We start from the raw sequence: 25040 nt of genomic DNA, 5'->3' as shown, positions 1-25040 counted from the left end.
AGCCTCTATTAGTAAAAAGGTACAAAGTTCAGCCACAGCACCTTGTCTTTCATTTCTTGGTGTTATGGAACCCATTGCTTTCCATGTAGATCCTTGCCCTGGGCTTTGGAAACAGCTCCATCACAACAGTAAGTAGAAGAAAAAAAAAAAAAATTTGAGGCTTTCAGACAGGAAAAACTGCTTATGTATAGATATAAACATAGTAGAAGAAAACTACTGTCTTCTTCTCAGCTTGTGTTCAAATGACTCTAGAATTCCCTAAACAATATATTCAAATGGTCACTACTTCAAGTATTTGAATAAATATTTGTCCTTTCTTGTCTTTCAAATTCCTTTTGGTGCTTAAACAAAACAATTTGTGGTTCATTTCCATATTTATGATCCTATACTGTAAGAGCAAAACAAACACACCTTAAAATGGCACAAACTTACTTTTTCTCCTAGCTCACAGATCACAGCCTTAACTAAAATGTTAGAATAGGCATTTTGAGATAAACTTATAATACAATTGCATGATCATTTTGTGGGTTTGCAAAAATATATTTTAGAAAGGATTTAGGGGATTATATTGGCCATAATTAGAAAATATGAATTTATATTGATAAAGTTTGAATGCAGATAAAGCAAAATGAAAAACATTGCAGAGGTAAAATTTCAGTTTATCTACACATAGCTCGGTGTTAACAGATACTCTTTCTAACTTGCAAAATAACATATCCCCACTGAGACTATGGATATGAATATTGAACTCCTGATCTTGTCTACCACTTTCTTTTCATGCAACAGTGACCTGTTTTCCTCATTCTGTGATGGCCCTCACTTCTGCGATTGTGCAAAACAAGATGTTACTGAGAGCTATGTGAAAGAGGCAATATTTGGTGAATAAACAGGGGCTCTGAGGAAATCAATTAAATTGCAAGTCATGAGCAACAGACAAAGGTCAGCAGGACATGCCCTTGCTGGAATGGCTTACTGGGGAAGAGCAAGAGCAAAGCAGGTGGCCCATGTGCCACAAGAGTGCACATCACTACACGAGCACCCACCACAATGCACACCAACACAGAAATGGAAGAGAACATAAGGAGCAAACAGGGAGAAGGAATAAAAAAAATAAACATTAGAAGAAATGCATGATGCAGCATGGGGGTGAATACCAGTAACACACAGAGCGAGGCTATGGAAAGAGAAGATGAACACACATTTCACTGTGTACCTTCACACAGCAAGGCAGGTACTGGGCATAGCAGTAATAATGCCACGCCAATACACACCACACATAGCAGCAGCTTCTGTGTGTGCAGCTGAGAGCAGTTTGGTCACTGGCAGCTGGAAACCAGGACAGCCTAAGCAAGGAATTCGCCCAGTGTCACCTATAAAAGGCTATTTTCTGGTGTATTTTCTACCAAACAAAACCTATTGTTTAATTCTGTATCTGGTAAGGCCACAAAAAATTTAATTTTTTCACCTGTTACCACATTATAGACAGCTGCTTGTTCCACAGCAGACAAAAACCATTATAAGCCAAGTGACTTGTACTGCTCAATTTAACCAGGCAAATAGAGACACAGACTGGAGTCCTGCAGAGAAGGATCACTTACACAGTGACGTGTTCTTCAAAGGCCTTTTCCACCTCTGTGTGCAACCACCAATGACACAGAAACTGCCCTTTAACCTTTCTGGTGGGTGAGCTCTAATTTTCTCAGGGAAAAGTACCTACTCTAGTACTGTAGCAACCATTATCAGGCCAACAGAACTCAATTTGTCCTTGTTAGCTCTGGTCACACGGGAGTCACTAACAGCTCTCTGTAAACAGACTGCTTAGGATTGATATTTATATTTATTGATATAGTCCAACACCTCAGAGTAATATCATTTGAAACAGTACCACTGCTATACATAGCAGCTCCTTAATATGGTATACTGTGCAGTGATACCTTGTTTCCAGGGGGTGTTTAGGAAAAGACCCTTGTGACTTTCAAAGAATAATTATCCAGATAAATACACCAAAATGCTACATGGTTTTCCATTGCTCATGCTGATTCTGCATTTATGCCTATATTTGTCAGTGCAATATTGTCACAATAGCCAAGCCTGATTGCTTACTATGTACAGCCACAATTGCACTTAACCCTTGAAAAGCAGATATGAATTCAAGCATTTTGTATTGGGTCACAAAAAAATGAATTCTAAAAAAAGATATCACAATCAAGAAACTTCACCTTACCAAAGTATGTAGCAGACATGTCTCTGTCATCCAAAGAGTGCAAAGTTACAATAACCAGGCAGGGACAAAATCAGTCCATGGGCCAGCAGAGCCCACAGCTCAGCAAAACCACAAGAGAGCATAAAGGGTGGGGTGCAGGGGCAGGCCAGAGCTTAAATGGAGCTCCAGCAACCCTGAGGCTGGTCAAGGTCATGACGGCTGTTAGTGCATCAGGAGCCCTGACAACACTCTGGGACAATCCCACACACATTGCTTGCACCTGGAGTTAGTTAGAAGATACCTATAGAAAAGGATAACAAAAAGTTTGCTTCTACTTTTTCATTGTATTACTTCATTGTTGTTTTCTTTTTTTCACCTAAATCCACCAACTCAAGTTTAAGGGCTTATTAAGATACTTGAAAAAAACCACAATGGTTTTTATTCCAACTTTATGGCATTTACTAATACCGTCTAAATCTCCCATATCTATGTTTTACTGTAAAAGGACTATTTGTATCATATTTTTACTGTGATTTATTCTGGGATGTGTACCTTTTCCCGCATTTCCTCCCCCCTCCCCCCCAATCTCTTAATCCTGGAACATTCCTATACATCTTTAAACTTGAAACAGTAGGGAAGGATGGCACAGGCTTATCTCTGCAGGAATTCCTCAGCTATATTTGTGGTCTAAGCAATATAGACTATCAAAGAAGAAGTCAGAAAAAAATGTCACAAAGAATCAGCCACATATTTTCATTTTATGCTTTTATTGAATTGCCTCCTTCTGTTCTCGCACAGGGAGAGTAGGTAAAGAATACAAAAGATAAAACTAGTTGGGACTATTTTTGAACTATTTCTTTCAGCTGTTTTTGTTTGCATTTTTACAAAGCCTTGGCAGAGAAGGAAAAATATTCTTAGAATAGCAGATTTCTTGCTTTGTCCTGCATGTGTTCCAAAACCGTACAATGTATTTGAACAGCTGGCCAGTAACATGCAATGATCAAGCACGGCAATGACACACGAGCACAGTGCTCTTTGTAGAGGACTGAGCTTTCAAAGCTGAAATAAACCCTCAGATGTACACATCTTGTCTTAGAGATACACGTTCAGATTTAAGCCATGCTTTTTATTTTTCTTGAATTGAGCTTTCTATTGGCAATGAAGGACAAACAAGTACTGATTATATCAAAATAAAGCGCTGGAACAGCTCTGCAGGAAAGAATTTCCTGGTGGTGTTGTTCGGACAAGAACCAGAGGAGCTTAATCTGGCTCTATGTAGCTCCCATGCTGTACATGGCTTTAGAATCTTGAAATTATGTTTTGGGTTTTTATGAAAATGTGTATAAAGATGGTCAGAAAAAAACAATCCATGTTGTGGATGCACACCTTGGTCTGTATCCTCATCTGTGCTGTCATTTTGTATCCAGGGGTATAAGTGACTTAATTCTAAGCTCCTCAGCTACACTCTTGGGGCAAACTATGTTGTTCTCCTATTTCTGCCTGCCTGTCCACCTTTAGGGAGGAGCCTGAATTTGCACCTAGACTCTTCATAAAAAACTATCTTTACACTTAAAGAACTCTAAGAGGATGCCAGATTATTTTTCTGGGTTGTGAATAGAAGCTTAATTTAAAATCTTAATTGACATTTCTTGTAACTGCTACAACAAACACTGTAATTTACAGTTATAGTAATGTTCTGAGATTTTTATGCTCATACTTAATGAGTTTCCTACAGCATCTGCTCTCAAAAATGGAAGTAAAAAAGGGTAAATTAAGTAGCTGGTAGAGAAAACTGATAATTATCACTGTTCACATCACAATTGAAGGAATGCTGAAGCAACCTTCTTACTAAACACCGATTCTTATTAAATGTAATTAGTATAAGGCTTTACAGACTGCTTCATACATTTGTCTTCACGCAGGTTCTCTTTCTACACCCATTCTTCCTTTTGCTCACGCAGCAGCTTTTAAGCAGAACACTATATTAGTGGGATGGCTGACAGGAAAGCTAAAACGCCCACGAAGAGCGGAACGGCTATTTTCATCAGCTGAACAATTTGCAAAAAAAATAAAAATCCCAGACACAACAGTCAGAGCACTGACGCAGCAGCATGCTGGAGTGTGAGCATCACTGCAGCTGTCATGCATCTTCCTAAAGCTGCGATTTTGGTTTCGCCCCGACCCCTTACACCGGTCTGCGAGAACGCAGGGCTGCGGTGGGTTTTTCCTTCCCCGCCTTCTCCTGGCAGCACCATTGGACTGATAAGATGCAGCAAGACACATGTGAAAGATAAAGCAAAGGGGGGGGCTGGGGGAGGAAAAAAAATAAAAATAAAGTGTTTTCTGCCGGGCTCGGCCGGGCCGGGGCGGCCGCAGGGCGCAGCCCGAGCCCTTTAAGCTGCCCACCCCGGGCGCAGGCCGACGGCAGCTGCAGGCTATTTATACCGGGGCGGCGGCGGCGCTCGGTGTCCTGCGCGGGGCGGTCCCGGCGGCCGAGGGGCCCGGAGCGGAGGCTGCCATGGCCACGGGGCTGTCCTCCACGCCGGCCGGCGGGAGCCGCTCCGCCAGCCGCGCCGCCGAGTCCCCGCTGAGCCCGGCGCGGCTCAGCCGGCTGCAGGAGAAGGAGGAGCTGCAGCAGCTCAATGACCGCCTGGCCAGCTACATCGAGATGGTGCGGGCGCTGGAGGCCGACAAGTCGGTGCTGCAGCAGCAGCTGAGCGAGCACCAGGCGAGCAGCGACCGGGAGATGGGCTGCCTGCGGCTCCGCTTTGAGACCGAGCTGGCCGACGCCCGCCGGGCGCTGGACGACATCACCATCGAGCGGGACAGGCTGCAGGTGGAACTGGGCAAGATTGGCGAGGAGCACCGGCAACTGCACGTCAGGTCGGTGCTCCGGCCCCGAGCAGGCCTCCAGGCCCGGGGACTCCCCGGGGAGCCGCCTCTTCGGGGCTCCTGCGGGGTGAGGGCAAGGGGATGCTGCTGGCAGGAGCCCGTGGGCTGCGGGACGAGTGCGCGGTGACGTTTCGTGTCCAGGTCGCGCAGTGTGATAACCCCGAAGGTGTTGCGCTCTGGGGTTAGGAGATGTCTGGATGCCTGTTCCGGAGGTGCTGGGGTGACACTGCTGAGTGCCTGTGATGCAATGGGGTCACATCAGCACCTGCCTGGGATGGGCATGGGACTCTTGCAGGACGTTTAGTGCTGGGTGCCCTTCTGGCCTGTGAATCCATAGATGCATGGGTTTGGCACGATGCCTGTGTTTACAAACACTGAAGATAGTGGCAGTTATATAGAAAGCTATGGAGGAGTGTTTGTATGGAGTTAGTCCATCTTTTTTTGGGCTGTTTAGCTCAGACTTTGCCCAAAGGGGAATATAGATAGAATATAGTTCTGGGAGCAGTGTGGCTTACCTGGTCCAGGTTGGTTCTGCTCAAAAGTTTTCGTAGTGGCTTTTAAGTCTGAGATGAGCTGCCTGCTGTTTTAGCTTGACTTTCTTGTAAGCTGTGTGTCCTGAGGCTGGAATAATCATCTTGACTAAGCTCACCAAGTCTGAACAAAGGCAATGTTAGTGCTGTCCCATTCTCCAGAAGGAGGTGTGTGAGCAAGTGTCCCATCCCAACAAGCTTCCTCTATAGAAATATGCAGCCTGCTAGCTCTGCTAGTTACTGTAGTGCCCCGTTGTACCCCCATATCACTTATAGACTTGTAATAATTTGGATGTCTACAGTCCCCTCACATCTTGTTATAAACCTGTATCAGAGCAAATTCAGGCACCAGCTTCTTTAATGCCTGGAGGAAGTATTGCCTCCTCGTAGACTCAAGTAGCTGGTCTAGTTGGGAATCAAACACGTTTTTACTGTAAGCTTCTGTTTTCAGCTGCATAGTGGTTGGGCTTGTCTCTGTCATGCTGGGTTTTGGCTCACAGATCTGTTTCATAAATCTAACCAGCCACTTGAGTGGACAGTGAGGAGAGGGATAATGCCTGTTATAAGACTTTTCTGCTGCTCTTTGTATAACTCTGGCTTTGTTTGTAAAGCTTTAGACTTGGCAGATATGCAGTTCTCTAGACTGTTGGGTTGGGTTTTTTCCTTTACAGTAATCAGGTCTTAGAAGTGGTTAAATTTACAGCCCATGGGAAATGATACATGGTACATATTGGTTTCTGAAGGGACTAGACTGAAGTCCTAAAATTAATGTGTGTTGTATCTGGGCTGCCTAACTGCAAATGTCTCAGATGACTTGGAACAATCTTTGAGGGTATTGTATCCTTAGATATATACACACCCTTTAAATAACCTGGTGGCTGTTTAACTCTTATAGAATGAAATGTCACGAGATAATTTCCCAACAGCATCAACTATTGGCCCTTATTATTCACTGATTAAAAGACTCAAGGTTTTTGACAACAGTAAACTGATTGCATTTGGGTTTTTTTCTCACTACTTAAACAATGGTGACTGGAAGTAGGCCAAAGCTGGAGAGGAGCAATTGTAGATAAGCATATTGGTTGAATTTGGAGCCTCAGGAAGGTCAAAGCAACTGCAGTAACACAGCAGAGAAAGACAAGACCAGTTCCTTTTGTGCACCAGAGAATGTGGATGTGCATTTTCTGCTGAACAAACACAGTGTAGCAGCTAAGATTGTAAGAATGAGTTCTCTACCTGCTGCTGACATCCTCTGGCCTTGATAAACTGGAGTCTGTTTCAAACACACCTGATATCTTTTGGTAAAATTGTTTAAATTCTCCAGTTCAAGCCTATGTGACATCCTGATTTACAAGGAATGTGATTGGCAGTGCCTTAATGTTTTTGTTTGTAATTGATAGTCTGTAGGCCACACTAAGCTCGAAACTACAGCACGTTATCTTGTTTTTCACTGTTAGTAGAGCTATGCTTCTCCTAGAGTCTGAGTAAAGAGTAAATAACTTCTAGCACAACACAGTCAACAAATGCCTCTGAAGAGCAGGGCTAGAAAAGGCCTTGAGCAAGCACCTGATGTAGCCACATTCCCCAGGCCTGTGCTGGAATCAGCCATACCTGCATCTCTTCCAGCAGATTCTGTGTAACCCTTATTTTAAATTCCAGATGATGGAGATTCCAGAATATCCCCCCCAGGCAGTGTGCTTTAGTGGTGAACTGCCAGTTTCCTCTCCCTAACATCTAACCCACGTATTCCTCCCTGCAATTTAAGCCCGGAGCTTCCTGTCTTTCCTGCAATAGACATGGAAAACAGATTCCCTAACTCTATGCAGCGGTCCTTCATGTATTTAAAAATTGTTCTGTCTCTTGTCACTATTCCCTTCTCTAGACTAAACAACCCTTAGTATTTTCCAATCTTTCCTTGCAGTTCAAGCTTTCTGAAATTGATCAATCCTGCAGAATTACTTTGGACTCTTGCCAACTGGTCTCAGTTATCCACTGGAAAACTCATTCTATGAGTTGACACAACTTTGCCACTTGGCAGAACTGGTGCTGCCAAAATAAATTGAGGACTTCCTTTACTCTTTGTAATCTCAAATACAAGTTTTGAGCAGGGACTCTGACTCTGGATAGTGGGCAGGCAACTGGAAGGATTTTAAAAGTTGGAGCAGTCTGGGGAATTATGGCAGTGTTCTTCACCGACGGGAGCTCGTTGTGGGTCCTTCTTTCACTTCTCCACTGTGGTGCCGATGGCCACTGAAGGGTGTTGGCCATCCTGGTGGTACGTGCTGTTCCACTGCGTGGGTATTGGTCCGGAGATGAGATGGATATTTGATATCGATATTTGCTCTGAGAGCAAAGCTCCCCTCACGCTGTACCTGCCCTGCGGTGTGAGGGAGAGGAGGGAGTCCCCCGCGGCGGTGGCTGAGGGCCGCAGGAGGCAGAGCCCCTCGGGCGGGGCAGCTCCCGGGCCGGCCGGTGGCCTCCGGGGGACAAAGCTGCCTGTGTGCTGCGGGGAGGAGGAGCGGCACCGCCGGCAGCCGCAGGCGCGCTCCGCCCCGTCAGGGACCCGAGCTGTCCTCACGGCCCGGCCCGGCCGGGGCCGTGCGGGGCCCTGAGTCGCTCCCTGAGGGGCTGGGGCCGCTTGTGCTGCGGGGGTGTCCGTGCGGGATTGTCCGGCCCCGGTTCCTGAGCGTGCCCAGCTCTCCCCGTGCAGCCGGGGGCCTGTGCCATCCCTTCCCTCTCCCCTCGGGAATGCCGTGGAAAATAGCTGGCTTCCGCTTGGGCTCCGCTCTAAACGAGCTGGAAAATGGGTCAGGAATCTCTCCGGTATAACAAATGATGCTTGTCGGAGGGCCCTGTCTGGTTTGTTTTCTGCTCTCACCGTGAGCCTGACAAACCTCTCCTGTCTTTAACCACGGAGCCTTCTGAAGGGAAACACATTGAGGACAAATTCTCCCACGCTAGCTGTACTTAACAGTGTAAAACTCTCTCCTGTAGGAATTCCAAAAAGGAAAGTGATTTAAACGTGGCCCAGGCTCGTGTGAACGACCTCGACGCCCAGCTAATTGCGAAGGAAGCTGATTTAGCAACAGCCTTGAATAAGAACCGGACTTTGGAGAATGAGCTCCGTGACTTAAAGGAACAAGTACAGAGTGTAAGGCTTGCTGTTGGAATCTAAACTTGGGTTTTCCTCCTGCAGTTTTTGCTTCACTTTCCTCAGTTATTGATATTTAAAAGCAGAGAAGGCCTGGTAACTATGACAGTGACAGGTGAACAAAAACCTTGCTGACAGCAAATGCTACTGATGGTGGTTTCCTTAAAACTTCCACCTAAAGGTTGTAGGTACCTTTAATTCTATGAACATAGGATGTAATGTTTCTTGTTCCAAAGTCAAAGCAAGATGAAATGTTCTGCTATAATCCCTGTAGCATTCTCTAACACATCAGAAGTGTGTAATACCGAAAGTGTATATTAATTTGTCAACATAGGCTGTATTTAGAGGATTAAGTGTCAAAAATTATATTAGTAGGAAGAAGTTTGGAATAATTACAGTTTAAAAGGGGAGGAATATATATGAACAGTACAATTGAATCATCAAAAGTCTACTTTGAGGAGTCAAATTTAGCTGGTGGGATTAAGGGGTGTTCTATATTTGCCTTGTGGGAAATCTAGTCTACATAACTAGATAGGATACTATCTGTTGCTGATATTTGGATCCCACTGACATAGGAACTTAGAGTAACCCACTTCATTCAACCAATGTGTTTTGATTGCTGGGGTAATTAAGTTGAATGACCAGTAACAAATTGGCTGCCTAATTTGAAAAAATACCTCTTAATTTTGATAACTCTGTCTGTCTTTTCTAGCTTAATCTGTCACTGGAGGATACTAAAAAGCATCTCCACAGTGAAACGTTGAGGAGGATGGACGTAGAAAACCATATGAAAACATTGCAGGAAGAAATGACGTTCCAGAAGCACCTTCATGAAGATGTATGTTTTAGCTTATTAACAAGGCATCTTTTTAGGTGTCCATGATCCTTGGATGTACTTAAAGCCCATCTTAACATTGCTTTTTTCTCTAAAAAGGTAACTAGCAACCTGTGGCAGCCCATCAGCTCATAACATCCACCTAAATAGGAAGGCTCAAGAAAGTACTTAACCTCATGTTAACTGAGATAGTACCAATAGGTATCTGGGATATGAGAAATTTGTTAGGCTGCTCTTCTAAAGAGAACTGAAATCCCAATATATTATTTTGTGTAGGTGTTAGTGCCTATATTAGTTACTGCTAAGTGATTCCAGATGTTTACTTGAAGCCTAAAGTAAGAGAAGTAATTAAATCTTCTTATTAAACAACTTGTTCCCAACTTTCTTAGCACTTCTCAGAGGTGTCTGATAACCCTTGTGAGAGAAGTCAGTACATACAACTAAATGAATAATTGATAAATGAACATAAACCAGCTTCCTTCTTACTGTTAGGAATCTCAAAGTGTACAGTTTGATAGAGAACTCTAATTTTTCTAACTAACTGCTATTACTTTTTGAATAAAACAAGAATAGGTGAAGTAACAGTGCTTAAAGAAACTGAACTGTACATGCATGTGTTCTAAGTTAAAAAACCAAACAGAATCTATCTAGTTCAAAGCATTAGTCTTGTAAATTAAATATTTACTGTGTTTTAGTTTAAGCAATGGTGGCAGTGAGGTGGAAAAACAATAGTGAGGCAGCAAGGTGGATGTGCCAGCCTTAATGGATGAATAAGATATGCATAAAGATGAATTACTGTGTACTCAATGATAAATCTGCTTCAAAAGGGATGGACTTGTGAAGCTGGTACACTAAATCCAGTTTCAAACTATCTTGGCTTGTTTATCTTCTGAGAAATTTCTTCCAGGAGCTCAAGAAGGCAAAAAGAGTCCATGAGAAAAGGATAGTAGAAGTAGAATCTGACCGTCGAAGAGAATTTGAGAGCAAGCTCTCAGACGTTCTGCGGGGGCTCAGGAAACAGCATGAAGAACAAATTCAAGGCTACAAAGAGGAGATGGAGCGAACATTCAGTGCAAAGGTGAGTTTGGAAAAGATGACAGTAAAACAAAACTGAAGTTCTCTGCACCTTGACATAATTAAGGTCACACTGGCTAAAACAGCTGATAGTGGAGCCCCTGCATTCACTGCACAGCTTCTTGGCCTAAGTTGTTATGGAATTTCAAAGCAGTGTCAAATTTGACAGTAGGATTTCTGCCAGCATTTGATCCCAAACAAAACTGGTTCAGGGAGGGATTAGAGATTGATCGTATTTCAGACTTCTGACAGATTCAGGACCAAGGTGTGTTATGTTTGTATTAAACAATTTCAGTCTTGAATAAAATCTAACTTTTCCTACACACCAACTTGCATGCCAACTCAGGGAATTCCTTTGGGTGCCTGTATTTGTTTCCACTGAAAATTCTGTAAGGGAAATTTTGTGTTTCCACTGAAAATTCTGCTCTTGAAGGAGCACTTTATCCTTTCTTGGGATATCTCAAGATTGAGGTATCTGTAGAGCAATTCAGTGCTGCTTGTAAAGATGCAGGAACTCTATTATTATAGACCTTTTGGTGAAGAGTGATAATAGTTTGATTTGTACACCCAATATCCTGCAGTTCTATGCTTTGACAAGCAGCTTCTAAACATATTCTCCATTAGTCTTCTGGAGAATCAATTTACTTAAATCCATATCAAGTCCTCATACATTACTAACTGAAATATCCTAATCCAGAAATCTTCCCTATCTGATTATTGCTGACTTTTTCTGATATAAATGTCAAACTTGTGTAAACCTGCCTGGAAAGCTACAGAACTTTCTGACCTGGACTTTATTGCTATCTGCACACTTCAGTAATGATAACTATTTCCAGGTGTAACAGGTGAAAATTATTTGGTGTTCCTTCCTTGTTTATGTGCAACTCAGTACCTTATTCACAGGTGGAGAATGCCCAGCTAATTGCAGCAAGGAACTGTGAGTCTGCCAATACCACTCGGGTGGAGCTGATGGAAACACAGAAGAGAGTGGATACTCTGATTTCTCAAATTAATCAATATCAAAGCCAGGTTCTGTCTTTATTTGTATAACATTATAATTATTTTAATTTATTCTCAATTCAAAATATTGGCCTCTTCTCTCTAATCTTCACTTATGGTTTGATTTTTTTTTTCCCCCCCTCTCCCCTTAATTTTAGATTGTTGCTTTGGAGAACAAAATAAAGGAGCTACAGAACTTGCTGGATTACGATCGTGATCTCCATCGACGGCGTTTGGCTGAAAAGGATGAAGAACTGGCACAAGTTCAGAAGCAGACACAAGCACAGCTGGAAGAGTATGAGCAGCTCTTAGAGGTGAAACTGGCTCTAGACTTGGAAATAAATGCGTACAGAAAGATGTTGGAAGGAGAGGAACAGAGGTAGGCTGTGATCTTCATTATGAGAACTTGCTTCGTTCAAGTCCTCTACGCTAACTCTATCCTTCAGAATGAGAAACAAACATTAAGCACATTGTAAATATAGTATTTCAGTTACTGAAGCATCATCTTCTGTAAATGGCACTTATGTCCCACATCTACCACATGGTGTAGAAAGATGAAGTAATGTCATAAATCCAGCTGATAAAATTCAAAGGTCCATTAAACATTCCTCAACTTTCTCAAAGTGCTACACCTTAGAGATGAAGAGCATTCCAGTTCCATGAATGAAGCTGGGAACTTGGATCAACTCCTGTCTATGCAGACATGGTATCTTGCATGCATGGTGAGAAAATGAACTCTCAATACATGCTAGGAAGGGTCAAAAGCTTAAAATGATTTTCACAAGCTTGTGTCTAGTGAGACCTTAAAGGAATATTTAGTGCACTTGTGAATCTTCTCTTATCAGTATAAGCCTGCTCTGGATGCTGGGGCTATCTTCCAAACTAAACAAACCACTTAGCTACTCTTGCCAATAAAAGTAAAGTTTTATATTCAAGGCTCCATGGAAAGCTGGGATATAGGAAGCTGTTAGGCTTGGTTGTAGTGGGAGGGTAGGCATGAAAAGAAGCAAAGTACATCAGATACTCAGGTGAATGTTATCTGACTCCCTTCTAGGCTTGAGCTGTCACCCAGTCCATCTTCACACAGCACAGCAGCTCAAGCAGCAAGCCAGGGCCGACGATACCTGCATGGGAAGAAAAGGAAAATCAAAGAAACCAAAAAGAGGGAGCGTAGTGCTGCACTTAAGACTATTCAGCATGTTTCAGCTACTGGAAATATATCTATTGAAGAGATTGATGCAGATGGGAAATTTGTCAGGCTTAAAAACCACTCTAATGAGGTACTTCCATTTCAAGTCTGCATTGTAATGTCTGACTGTTCAGGGATGGCTTTGGCTTAGTGACAGACTAGAGACTGACTTTTGGGTACTGCAGGTGCTCTGTTCCCAGGGCTGTCTGGGAGGTGCTTTTGGGTGGAGGTGCAGGGACTTCTGTTATGCAGAAATTCAACATCAAATTCAGGCTAACACTACCAGGAGTACTACTCACCCTTGATGAACTAAATAGGAAAAAAGCTATCCAATAGTAAATTGGATAGTTTTCAAATTAGTTGAAAATACTTAAAACAGCTAAAAGATTGAATATAGTTGGTGATATCTAATCTATGCAGAGGGTTTATCTGGCCAATTAGCTGATTCTTCCACTAGTTTAGTTTGAAAATCCAGGACTATTAGAGTTCATCATCAGGACTTCAAACATATGGCTTGTAGTTTAGCCATTACTAAAGTACCTGAAATGCAGAATGGCCCATGAAGTTTTAAGGTGCTCATATATATATATGTATATGTAGTTGGTAGGTGGCCATGGCAAACTGCTTCCTCAAAATTGTCAAATACTTGTATGCTACATGAGTGGGATTAAAACTGGCTCATGAGTCTGGGAAGAACCTTGTGTTTGAATTATCTGGTGTTGGTCTGTAATGCTGAGAGAAATTTCTTGTCTCACAGGATCAATCTCTACATGGCTGGGTGTTGAGACGACGTATTGGAAGTGTGGCAGATGTTAATTACAAGTTTCCTTCAAGGTTCACTCTTCAGGCAGGCCAGGAAGTTACAGTAGGTATTGGGTTTGTAAAACTTCCTCAGAGCTCTGCTCTTATGTTAGATGTCAGTAGAGATTCCTGTAATATGGAAAAGAAAATAGATACTCCAAGTCTCTAAAGAACTAAAGCTCTTATTTTATGTGTTGATGGATAGGGGGAAAATCCTTGAAGCAACTTGATCTGAAATGCTAATTACATTTCCTTTAAAGCTTGGACTGAACTTGGATCATCCCAGACTGGAGTGTCCTCTAATTGTAAACAGAATCATTGTATTCTAGGGTTTTTTTAGGTTTTCCCATACTCCTGTGACTTGATAAAAGTTGTGTGGAGACTCAGACTCTTGCTAAAATCTTTAGCCTATGCCAGGTCAGCAATGCTGAGATCATGATTTGTAGTACTAACAGAAATACTAGCTCTAAAATCATACTCTAAGTACATGTAGATGGTGATCAAAGAGCTGAACTCTACACTTGCTACTCCAAACTGTGGAGGCATTTGTTCAACAGATCAGTGAGTGACTCCAGGTGGGAGGCTCTTGCACACACAAGTTGCTGCCCTGAGCATGTCTGTGACTCAAATGCTCTGTGTGGCCAAGCAGGGCTACCTCTACAATGACAGAAGCTGTTAAGAGCCTTTTCTGCACTGTTTTACAATCTTTAGCTAGAAAAACTTTACCAACCATTCTTGGCAGTCCTGAAAAGAATTAACTTGCCAGGGATTACAGTGCTTCTGTAGGTTTCTCCTACTGGATGTCTGTGGTATTAAAATGCTTAATAATTATATATGTTAGACTGAATTGTAATCTAACTATAGAAGATCCTTCAGAAGCTCACTGTAAATCTGTTGCAGATCTGGGGTGCAGCTGCTGGTGTTAGCCCAGGTCCTAGTGATCTGGTATGGAGGTCTCAGAGATCTTGGGGAACTGGAGATAATATTGGTGTTACACTCATCACAGATTATGGTGAGGTAAGTGAAATAATAAAATGCTTCTACTGTCCTGATGCTAAACTTGTTTGTGCTTAATTCCTGTGGGGTCTTGGTGGCAATTCAATTGTATTCTAGGAACTTGCAGAGAGGAAGATAATGCTTGTACCCAGAGAAGAAGAAAGTGAGCAAGATGATGATTATGAAGAAATAACTGGAAGTGAAGTGGAGTTTGCATCTCAGGTAAGCTGCCTGAAGTTTAAATATATGCTGTCAGCAGAGTCATTCAATGGCTATTTCTTTTCTTTGCTAAATGAAAATACTTCTTCCAAGTATTCCTCATATCCCACAACTCTTAATGTTTTTCTTGATGTCAGACCAAAAGAAGAAGAAAAAAGAAATGTTGTTTGGTTTCATGATAGTGGTTCCTGTGAGCATCCTTAAGCAGGTGAGATGGTGAGAATCATGCTTGTCACCTCATAGAAAATTTGCTTCATCAGTAGTGCTGCAGTCTCTTGTCCCATGTAGGATGTAGCTTGCATGGCTTTGTATCAGAAATGCAACTGAAGTTTTGCTTATTCTCTGAGTATGGTCAAACAGTAGCATTAATTGTTTGCTATCTTATTACTGACACATGGAAAATTCAACCTTTAATGTCCATATCATCTACATATCTGACTGTGAATTAAAGCTGTTAACCCAAGAAGAAAATGCAAACACTAACTACTTCCGTGGGATGAAGGGACTTCACATTCCAGTGTCCCTAGAGTGCTTTTAAGACAATTTCAGTGTGAACTTAAGGTCAGTATACTTATAAACTTTTGGCTACCAACTTGCATGGTGTAGTATCCTGTGCAAGATATCCAGCCCCCTCAAATACCTTGTGACTGACCATAATACAAGTCTGAACTGATGCATTTTGGATGCTCCTACTGTACTTTGATATACTTTTAGCTATCTTTAATTGCTGAAATGATCTAAACCAACTAATATGAGGGCTTTAAGTTGGTCCTAATCAAACAATTGTAGACTGTACTCAATTCAAGTTGGTTTGTGTCTTGACCTGAAACAGTACAATGGTACAAACTCCAAAGGCTGAGAGCAAGGGGATGCTTAGCTAAAAACTCTTCTTCCTATTGGCAAATGTTCAGCAGCTCTTCCTAAAACTGATCCTACACAGTTACAAGGAGGGTCACATCTTACTGCATCAGGTTAAAGCTCCCACTACCATTTCTTAGATATTTTCATAATGTATCTGTCTGAAAACTATCTTAAAAGTACTTTAGTACTGTCTTTCTGAAAAAACTGTACCTAAACAGGCAGTTACTGCTGGGTTTTGGTTTTTTTTTTTTTTTCTCCTTTTAAACAAAATCTGGTTAAATATCTGTTACTGCAATACCATGTGACTTAAAGGATGTTTGTCAGTCTCCTGACTTGCATGCACATTCTTGTAATATTTTCAGTCTCACTGAAGGATGGTGAGACCCTGTTAAATAGGCTATTGAGGAGGGCTATAATGCTGTTCTGCCCTTTGGGCTCTTAGTGATACAAGCTTCTTTTCATACTCAGAGTAGGCTCTCTTCTCAAGGATGGCTTCTTTTTATTTTAAAAGGCATTTTTTGAATTTACTTATATGACTTGTTCAATAATCAGTGATGGAAAGCAAAAGTAACATTTTTCCTTACACTTCTAATCTGTTTTATCAGCAACTTTACAATACAGTTGTGTGCCATTTATGGTAAGAATCAATTCTAATACTTCCAATCAAATTTTAATGTTATTCCTGTTTGCTGAATTCCTGTCAAACTTTTGATATTAGTACCTATATGCTTCTGCTGCTTTGGTAGTACTGAAATGGCTGCTTGGCAACAAGATAAGTTCTGTTTACTTGCAGTAAAATAATGGGAAGAATGCATGCTGTGCTTTAAAGGAAGGCAGTGTTTCCCTGTTTTGCTTCTGCTTTTATCATCCTAGCCAGGGCAGCACATATCTGCATGCCACTTACATTCTGCTGCCTGGGGAGAGAGGAAGTGATGGGCAGTCTGACAGCCTTTCATTCAGGAAGGCACAGGCTCATGTATTGCATGGACTTAAAAGACTTGTGTAGTGAAGTTCATGTACTGCCTGTTGAAAATCCCCTTTGCTTTATTAATAAGTAACTAAATTTACAAAGTGCTAAAAACCCTATCTGCCTATATGAGCATCAAGTAGGTAACCAGCAAGAAATATTAAGTTTGTACACATGCTAATTAGCCTAATGTTTTCATGTTTTCTCTCTGCAGCAAAATGAAGATCCCAGCTGTTCTGTCATGTAATGTGGACAATAATCTGAAACCACATCTCAGTCCCAGGTGACACAGACTGTATGTGTATTGCTATCTTCTGTCATGTCTGGAATTTGGAACTCATATTCCATCTGATGTCTTTGTGAGAAGCATTGTCCATAACATGATGGAATCTCCTGCCTTCTGATACTGGACCCTGGCCTTGGATTCACTGATACAAAGAGCAGTAGAGTACAAGCTCCATGTGAAGTTGTTTTTACTTTTACACAAGAGTCTGGTTTCTGTGACCTGCTGAAACAGAAGGGTACAGAGTTTACAAAGCTTCTAAACATGTGCCCTAGGATACTTGACAATGAACATGAGGCTGCCTCAGCTTTCTCAGTATTCTGACATGGAGTTCTCCGAAGGTAATTTCTCTTTCCAGCCTGAGTGGGAAACATGGGACTGATCATACCTTTGCACCTTGAGCAAGTCTGAAGTAAAACACTGTCCTGAAGAGTGATGAGTGGTCTGAAATGTTTCCTGCTCAGATCCTGATGCAGAGATACATAAAACTGGTCTGGGTCACTTCCTAGAGTGAAACACTTTAGAATTAAAAGCAAGTTGTCAAAAATATTCCTTCCTGTTATTAAATGTTACTGTTTCTATAGTCTAGCACCTGGAAGTTCCTGTTTCAGTATTGTATATTCCAAGGTACAGTGTATCACAGCAAAGCTGTGCCAGCCTTAACTTAGACAAACGTATCCTGAAAATGTGAAAAAGCATCTCATTCTGACAGAGCAGGTACTGTGTCCTGTGCTGCTGGCACTGTTTGATTGGTCCCAACAGCTTTCTAAGGGGCTGGAGAGAAACATATGCTAAGTCAAAATTCAAAGCTAGAAAGCCCCAACTAGAGTGAAAAGCACATCAAACTCACTGCTCTTGGAGCCCTTATGTGCTAAATCTCCATGCAGGCTGCAGCTGTGTGTCTGTGGGACAGCTGGGGCAAACTGGTTATGGGCCACTGTGCAGCTCCCTGTCACTCTGGTAGCTCTGTGCTCCATGGAATGCTGTCCTGTCACCCTCAGGAGGGGACAGTCAGCCCCAGGGTACTGCTGTCACTCTGTCCCTCCTCCAAACTGCTCCCCTGCTGGCCCTGGGGGAAAGGAAGGGCTCTGAGCCACAGGAAGTAAACTTCCACCTGAGAGCAGGAGGGCAGGGGAGCAGCTGAGCCTGCAAATTTCTTTCAGTGCTGCAGTAGTATTTTGACTGTCTTTTACCTTGCTAAAGTGTTCAGTTCCAAATTCAAGACCTGCTCTGTATGAGGATGAAGGTGCTAAGGTGACGTTTTCCTATGCTAGCTTAAACTCTTGTATTATTTCAGAATTCTAATTTTGAGACATCAAGAGTAGATGCTGGTTTAAGACTTGGATTTTAGCAGATCCAAATTATTGTTCCATCTCAAACAATAGAAATGGCTGCTGCTCTAACTTTGCTGTATTTATCTTTATTTCTTAAAACTTTTTTAACTATTAAAGGTATTTTTCATGTATATAAAAGCAGTCTTGGATTTAAATATTTGCAGATTAAATAATAAAGGTCTGTCTGTTCATTGACTTCTGTTGAGTGGTTCAAAAGACTTTGCAGTAATAAAACTGGTGATTTTAGGGACTGCAGAGAGGAGAAACCTTCAGCAATGCATTATGCTCTCCTGTTTATCACTTACTTGAACTAGAGCTGAACTGCTATGAGCTTAAGAGGAATCTGCAGTAGACAGCATTGCTGTAAAGAATCCAGCTCTCTTCTCAAATTTGTCTTGTATGGGCAACTGGCAAAAGACTACACCTTCCTCCAGGGCTGCTCACTTACTTTGGTCACTACATTACTAAGCCAAGCAGGAGATGGTAAACAAAACCAAAGTGATTCTATCTGTATCTGGATAAGTACTTCTGATGCCAGACTTCTTCCTTTATTTAGAGGCTTTTCTGTTATGTTTTTAGTTATTGCATGTTTTCCCAGCACTGCCTATTCTTCTTTCTCCTCCTTTCCATCCCTTTCAGCTAAATATAACAAACAGAAATGTATTGAGTTCTCATTTGTGTGCAGTAGGCACCAGTGCTACTCACCCCTTTCTCTCACTGGAGTTCTCTACACACCCTATGGAACTAGGAGCAGTTTGTACTTAGTTCTAAGAACTTCTCTCTTTTCCTTCTGCTAGAAAAAGATGTTAACAGACATAATGCTAAACAAGCAGTCGAGAAGTAGCAAGATTATTCATGCATTGTTTTTGTCACTGAAAGCTGATCTATTCAGCAAAAGTGGCCTCCTGCTCAAACCAGTGCCAGAACCATCAGTACAGAAGCAGCAACCACTTTTCTTACCCCACAGAAATATTTATTCAGTTTGGTCAGTAAATTATACCAATTTTCAATGCTGAGAACTTGTACTTAGTACAACATCATCTTAATATTGACAACAACCACTTTGCCTTTTGTCAACATACAATGCAAAAGATGAATTAACTTGTTCACAATAAATAATGGTGTGATAGATGAAAACAGCTCAAGGACATCAGTAACTTAGGAACTGGTTACAGTTAGCTTCACTAACAGTATTTTTTAAAATGGTTTTCAATAGTAAAATCATTGCAGCCAAAGATAAAAAAAAACCCCACATACAATAATAGCAAGGAAATGCATTTTTGGAGCAACAGTGAGCTACCAGTAAACACTTCATACAGTGATCTTCAAGGCACAAAGCAAAAAAACTGGGTATGGGTTTTTTTGCAGGTTGAAAAATCAGGGGAGGTGAAATTTTTTTGAATATAAAATAAATACATTTTAAAAAGACGCATACAAAAGTCAGTAAGTCAGTCAAATAGCAAGGCTTTCACAGAATGCCACACTGACAGAACATTTGTGAATCCATTTCAGTCATGAAATCATGTTCACAGCTCGAATGACACGATCACTGAGGCAAGGGAACTATCACTTCAACATAATTAATGGGGAAGAAGCCAGACTCTCCATTTAACATCCCCTCATACCAATTCTCATCAATCTGATTGGTCAAAGTTATGATGTCCCCTTCCTTAAATCCAAGCTCGCCTTCATTTTCTGGCTCAAAGTCATAGAGAGCTTGGCAGCAAGGCTGATCCATGTGCACTGAAGAACCTGCCCCAGTGACAGAAAAAACAACCACATTAATTGAGCTTCACAGCATCCCACCAGCCCCTCAGCACAAAACAAGGGGTCACAAATGTAGCCCTGCTGTCATGTCAACAGCAACAGCTTTTCCCTTGCTTTTATTCATTAACATCTGGTGCTTCTACATTTAAAATACAAGATTAGTGATAATAAGTTTAACACATAACTGTTCCTTAAGTTCAGATGCTACTCCTCTTTCATTCCTAGCTGCCTTCCCTCTCAAAAGGATGTTTATCTCTCCAGCTGAGGGTTTGAGTAATCAGTTGTCAAACCCCATGTGCTCTCTGTGGAGCAGCTGCCAGAGGAATCGGAAGGGCAGGAGTTGAGGAAGCAGAAAAATCAACAGGGGAAACGGCAAGGAATCCTTTAATCAAATGGCACTGCAGCACAATGGTCCTGTGGGAGCACCTACCAGGGGCAGGGGCTCCTGCTCTGTCCTACAAACACACAGCAGCCTGAGCAGAGCCCTGGCCTTTCACACCACACTGCTGGGCAGGAGTGAGGTTCCACCCGCACCGGAGCAGTGACAGTTCTGGGTTACTGCTCCCCAAGCTCGTGTGCTCCTTTATTTTACACATCCTCCATCTGAACCAAGGCAAGGGCTATGGTAGAAACAAAGGCACTTCACCTGTCAAATTACTTTAGGGATGAAAACAGTTTTCTGATACAGTATCTGGCCGTTCTTGTGATTTGCAATGTTTATCCTAAAAAAGATCTTAATTTCAAATCACCCTCAAACATTAAAAAATAAGTTAACCTTGTTAACTTGTTAATGCAGTAAATACCTTTTTTAAAGATATTCTTATGGAGGAGTATTAATTCGCTTGGATTGGTAACATTTGTATTTATGAATCATTAGAATACGTTTTATTAGAATAATTATGTTCAAATTCTAAAGCTCAACTCTGTAGTCAAGGTCTACTCCATGGTTCAACTGTAGTTCAGCCATAGCAGGTTTTTTAACAACATATGTAATGTATCCAAGTAAAAGTCTGGTAATTTGAAATACATTTATAAATGAAGAACAGGAGAAAAGACTTAATGCTGCTGCCTTGTAAAGAGGAGCACCACACCTTATAGCATGACATCTCCAGAACACCAGTACTTATATTTAAATTATTCAGGTTGTCTTTTTGGGAACATTGCAGCAATACTCAAATATTCCAGTCTTGAGTCTCCCAGCTGTCATTTTTTACTGGGTAAACCTGCTAGCAACTGGTAATGCAGTACAGATATAACAGCTAAAATGGCCAAAATGCATTTTAACCTGTTAATCATGGTAACACATAGGTAACTATTAAAGAGTAACTGCTCAGACTTTCTAGATAAAGGAATTAGGAGAAGTCTCTAAAGGAAACCAGCTAAGAACCAGTGGTGATCACTCAGAGAAAGCAGACAGGTGAAAGCATCTTTTTAATTGACAATAATACAATTGGGGGCAATATCTGGTGTTAAATCTGGAAAGTAGGAATTGCTTTTCTCTTTTGTGGGCATATTTTACCCTTGATAGCAACAGAAGAGAGCTTTTATTTATAACAATGGAACAGAAGTGCCCACAGAGACTAAGTAAACCTTCCCTGAGCAGCATTATCACAGTGCCAGGCTCATCCTCTGGAAGGCTCAGGGTAGTGACAAAGTCCTACAAGGAGCAGCTAAATTAGAGCTACTCTAATACACTGGTACAGGTGAAAGCTTGGTTGTCATCTATTTGCTGAAGGACTCCATGTGGAAAAGAGATGATGAGCCAGTTGCCCAGCAAAAATGGACTGCTGGTGTTTAAAAAGAGCAGAGTTATTCTCAGCCTTTGCCAGGTAGGAGTGGTAGCAGCTCTCTGGAGCTGTCAGCAGCAGAGGGCGGCAATCGCGGTAATGGAGTCGCTCCAATGGGGCTCGTTTGTTACTGCAGGCCAGTTAGTTCCTGACACTGAGCTACCTGATCAGAGATGGATCACATTTGGTTCATTTTCAGCTCCAAAGAACTGCAAAGAAACGTCTGGCAGCCTGGAAAAGTTTTTAAATAATGGCCACAGCCAGCACAACCAGTTTCACTCCAGGCTGTAGGATCAGTCAAAGTCTTCATTAGAGTCAGGCAGCTGCTGCTACTGTATAATCCAGAGACAAAGCTTCCCTGACAAAGGTAAGGGGGCAGCACTGCCTGACACACACTGCTTAACATCACAGAACTGCTGGCACCACTCCAGCCTTTTGCTGCCTACTTGCACAAATGTTGCAGAGGTTTTAGCTAAATAAATTGCATTCTGCTATTTCTGCCAACAGGGTATATGTTAATTTGCGACTCCATATGCACCTTCTTTATTTCTCCAGTTTACATCCCTGTCACAGTCAAAAAAGAACTGTCATTAATTTCCAGACCATTCAGATCTGCACAGCACAAAATCAGGGTGAGCAAGAAGCTGTCTGTGATTCCTGGAATGTTACAGGATGAAACCAAAAAGCCATTCAGTGATGGTTTGGGTTTTTTGTTTGTTTTCCCCAAAGGGAGGGTGTTACTGCCTGTACCTGCATCTACTCTGCCTTCTATACCATGCTGTATACATCAGGTAGCAAGACTGCACTTTAATAATCACAAAGTGGAAGCTTGCTAGGATAATTAATCCCAGTCTCCCTCATAGCTGAAGTGAGTAAACACTTAGATGCTTATGTTAAATTCCAGCATGTGGCAACCAGATCCATATATTTCACATCATAGTCAAACCTGACAAACAAACTGAGTGAAAGGCATGATGTAATACAGCAATTAAAGAGTTCTAAAATGAGCCAGATGATACTCACAGCTGCAGCTCATTAATGAGGATAACAATGAATTAGAAATAGAGAATTTTTTACTCAAAGCAGCCAAATAACTCGCAACAACATAAAAATTAAGTTTATGTGAATCTAGCCCTGCAAAATGTGTGTAAGTCATAAGTAGTAAATATTCCTCACATGTTAGAGACTATACAAAGGAAAATAGCATTTCTACTCCAAGAAGCTGATAGTTGAAAAAATATTGTGGAACATGGGAAAAGTAATTCCCATGCTCAGAATTGTACCATGGCAGTTGTGCTGAGTGTGTCACATCTTGCTTTGAACTGTCCTGCAGATCTCCATGGCTTTGCTGAGTACCAAGACACTACTTACCCTGATGGACAGTACCAGAGAAATTAAAGATCTGCATTTTGATAGGGTCAATATGGAAGTGGGGAAAATGAATCATGGAAGTACTTGTTTGAGTAGGATGGGGAGGTCAGTTTCCTAAACAAAAAGAAAGTGATTACAATGCTATTTCCTCATCTCATGGAGACTTTAAGACATTTAGCAGTTTTGCTTAGAACTGCCTGGTTCCCATTTCTAAATCACAGATCATAAAAAAAACCTTATCTGTTTCATGCTTCTGATTTGAAAAAGGGACAGAAAGGTTTTCCCATTTATCATCAGGGCAAATTAAACCCACTGCAGTTCACAGAAATCTATATGGACAATATTTGAGTAGGAATACAAAAACAAACGAGAATGAACAGAGATTTCAGTGATGATTTGTACCTGCTGGGGAGGTAAACACAGCATCCACAGCTCCTTTAGGAGGAAAAAACCAGCATACATGGTCTTTCTAATGTTAATAGCACTTAAGCATGGCAACAATTTTCTCATATATCCTATTTCTCCTTTTCATCTCTTTTATGGTAGTTTTATTTTGTTTCCATTCTGACAGCACTAAGCAAGGGAAGCAAGTGAAGTGACAACCCCTCATTCAGTGAGATGCAAACAGTCCATAGATGGAGTCAGTGAATGGAAGTGCCTTGCTCCTTCCCTATCTTAGTGATCAGTGGTCATTTATTTTCCAGTTTTCACTGAATTTCAGCTCACAAAAACAGAGATTTTTCTTTAACTAAGTGGGCTGGAAGCAACCTGGAGAAGTCATCATGTGACTTTCTCCAAAGGCAGGATTGATTATCCTTAAAGGACATCTTGGAACAACTGCTGGATGGCAATGACAAACCACTGTAATGCAGTTTGACACACTGGCTTATAAACAAATGCTGAATCTGAATCTCCTTTCTCCCCTGCACATGCAAAACAGGAAAAAAAAAATCCTATATAACTTTGTAAGTAGTTGATAGGGCCAAAACATTTCATGGTGATTTTTAATGAAGTTGCTGTTTTTGCTACTTTCATCCAGATGTGCTGTGAAAATACCAAGGAAGTTACTGATCCCTGCAAACACCTCCAGTGCTTTGGATGAAATGTGTCCTTGTGTCACAGCTCTTAGGAACCTGAGATAATGCACAGAGGGGGTTGTCTTCCTCCATCCCACAATTTACAGCAACACAAGAACTCAGCATTCAGGCAGCACAAGGAGCCTCAAACAAATTGAGGAATCAGATCTCACTGGGTGGATTTATGCTGCCAAACTGCTGCAAATCCCCTTCAGTAAGCATTGCATAATGGTTTCCTCTTGTAGCACAGTGTAAGAAAATTCAAGAGACATTGGAAGGAGCATGAAGTTACAGCTCCAAGCTTTATTCTTTCAGTTTTAGTTCTCTCATTTCTCTCCCAACAACCTTTAAAAGGAACCTTTAAAAGACTGGAGGGAAGAAGAAATCAGAGAGTTAGGAAAAAAACCCAAACCAACAAATCTTCAGGAAAAGATCCTAGATGCCATGCCAACTACAGAAGGGAACCTTTGGCTCACTAATTCTCCTCTATTTTCCTTCCAAATAATGTTTATAGAAAAATTTCTGTCTTTTTCATTCTCTTTCTTCTGCATATTGTCACTGGGGTTTTGTTTGGGGGTTTTATTTGTTTTGTTTTTTAACTGGGCTGATCTCATCATACAATGTAGTAATTAAGGAGAAAGGGCAAAATAATTTTATTCATGAGATGAGGAAAAGCTGCTTTGATGTGTTATTAACACAACTTTC

At 41.5% G+C, this 25040-nt stretch overlaps 2 protein-coding genes across 5 annotated transcripts in view; one reads left to right on the top strand and one right to left on the bottom strand.

The window, feature by feature from the left end:
• Positions 1-4706: 4706 nt before the first annotated feature.
• LOC134425291 (lamin-L(III)-like) lies at positions 4707-18529 on the top strand. Of its 3 annotated transcripts, XR_010029628.1 has the most exons (13): positions 4707-5086; positions 8620-8776; positions 9489-9614; positions 10519-10689; positions 11589-11714; positions 11843-12063; positions 12739-12964; positions 13631-13738; positions 14575-14691; positions 14788-14892; positions 15027-15097; positions 16356-16387; positions 16932-18529. XR_010029628.1 is itself a non-coding variant. In XM_063169808.1 (12 exons), exons 1-11 carry the CDS (start codon positions 4722-4724, stop codon positions 15066-15068), a joined length of 1764 nt encoding a protein of 587 aa, XP_063025878.1. In that variant the 5' UTR covers positions 4707-4721; the 3' UTR covers positions 15069-15097; positions 16932-18529. The 3 variants fall into 3 exon arrangements, 2 of the variants coding, with proteins under 2 accessions (XP_063025878.1, XP_063025879.1); XM_063169808.1 differs by lacking the exon at positions 16356-16387; XM_063169809.1 differs by lacking the exons at positions 15027-15097; positions 16356-16387.
• A 756-nt stretch (positions 18530-19285) lies between these two features.
• Positions 19286-25040, bottom strand: part of SH3GL3 (SH3 domain containing GRB2 like 3, endophilin A3) — a 57437-nt gene continuing 51682 nt past the window's right edge. For both annotated transcript variants that reach the window (XM_063169810.1, XM_063169811.1), the window contains one exon: positions 19286-20086. In XM_063169810.1, coding sequence (XP_063025880.1) covers positions 19881-20086 — 206 coding nt within the window. In that variant the 3' untranslated portion in view covers positions 19286-19880. The remainder of the gene's footprint in view (positions 20087-25040) is intronic.

The sequence above is a fragment of the Melospiza melodia genome, chromosome 15 (assembly GCF_035770615.1).
Source record: "Melospiza melodia melodia isolate bMelMel2 chromosome 15, bMelMel2.pri, whole genome shotgun sequence".
In the NCBI taxonomy this organism is placed as follows: Eukaryota; Metazoa; Chordata; class Aves; order Passeriformes; family Passerellidae; genus Melospiza; species Melospiza melodia.
Note: the sequence above shows the minus strand (reverse complement) of the source record. Positions and strands in the feature narration are given on the sequence as shown.

Bases quoted from the DNA above. Each gene is read 5' to 3' on its own strand.
- LOC134425291 (XM_063169808.1), top strand. From the start codon at position 4,722: ATGGCCACGGGGCTGTCCTCCACGCCGGCCGGCGGGAGCCGCTCCGCC. The intron at 12,965-13,630 runs GTACTTCCATTT...CTTGTCTCACAG, and splicing joins TTAAAAACCACTCTAATGAG to GATCAATCTCTACATGGCTG. The intron at 14,893-15,026 runs GTAAGCTGCCTG...TCTTGATGTCAG, and splicing joins AAGTGGAGTTTGCATCTCAG to ACCAAAAGAAGAAGAAAAAA.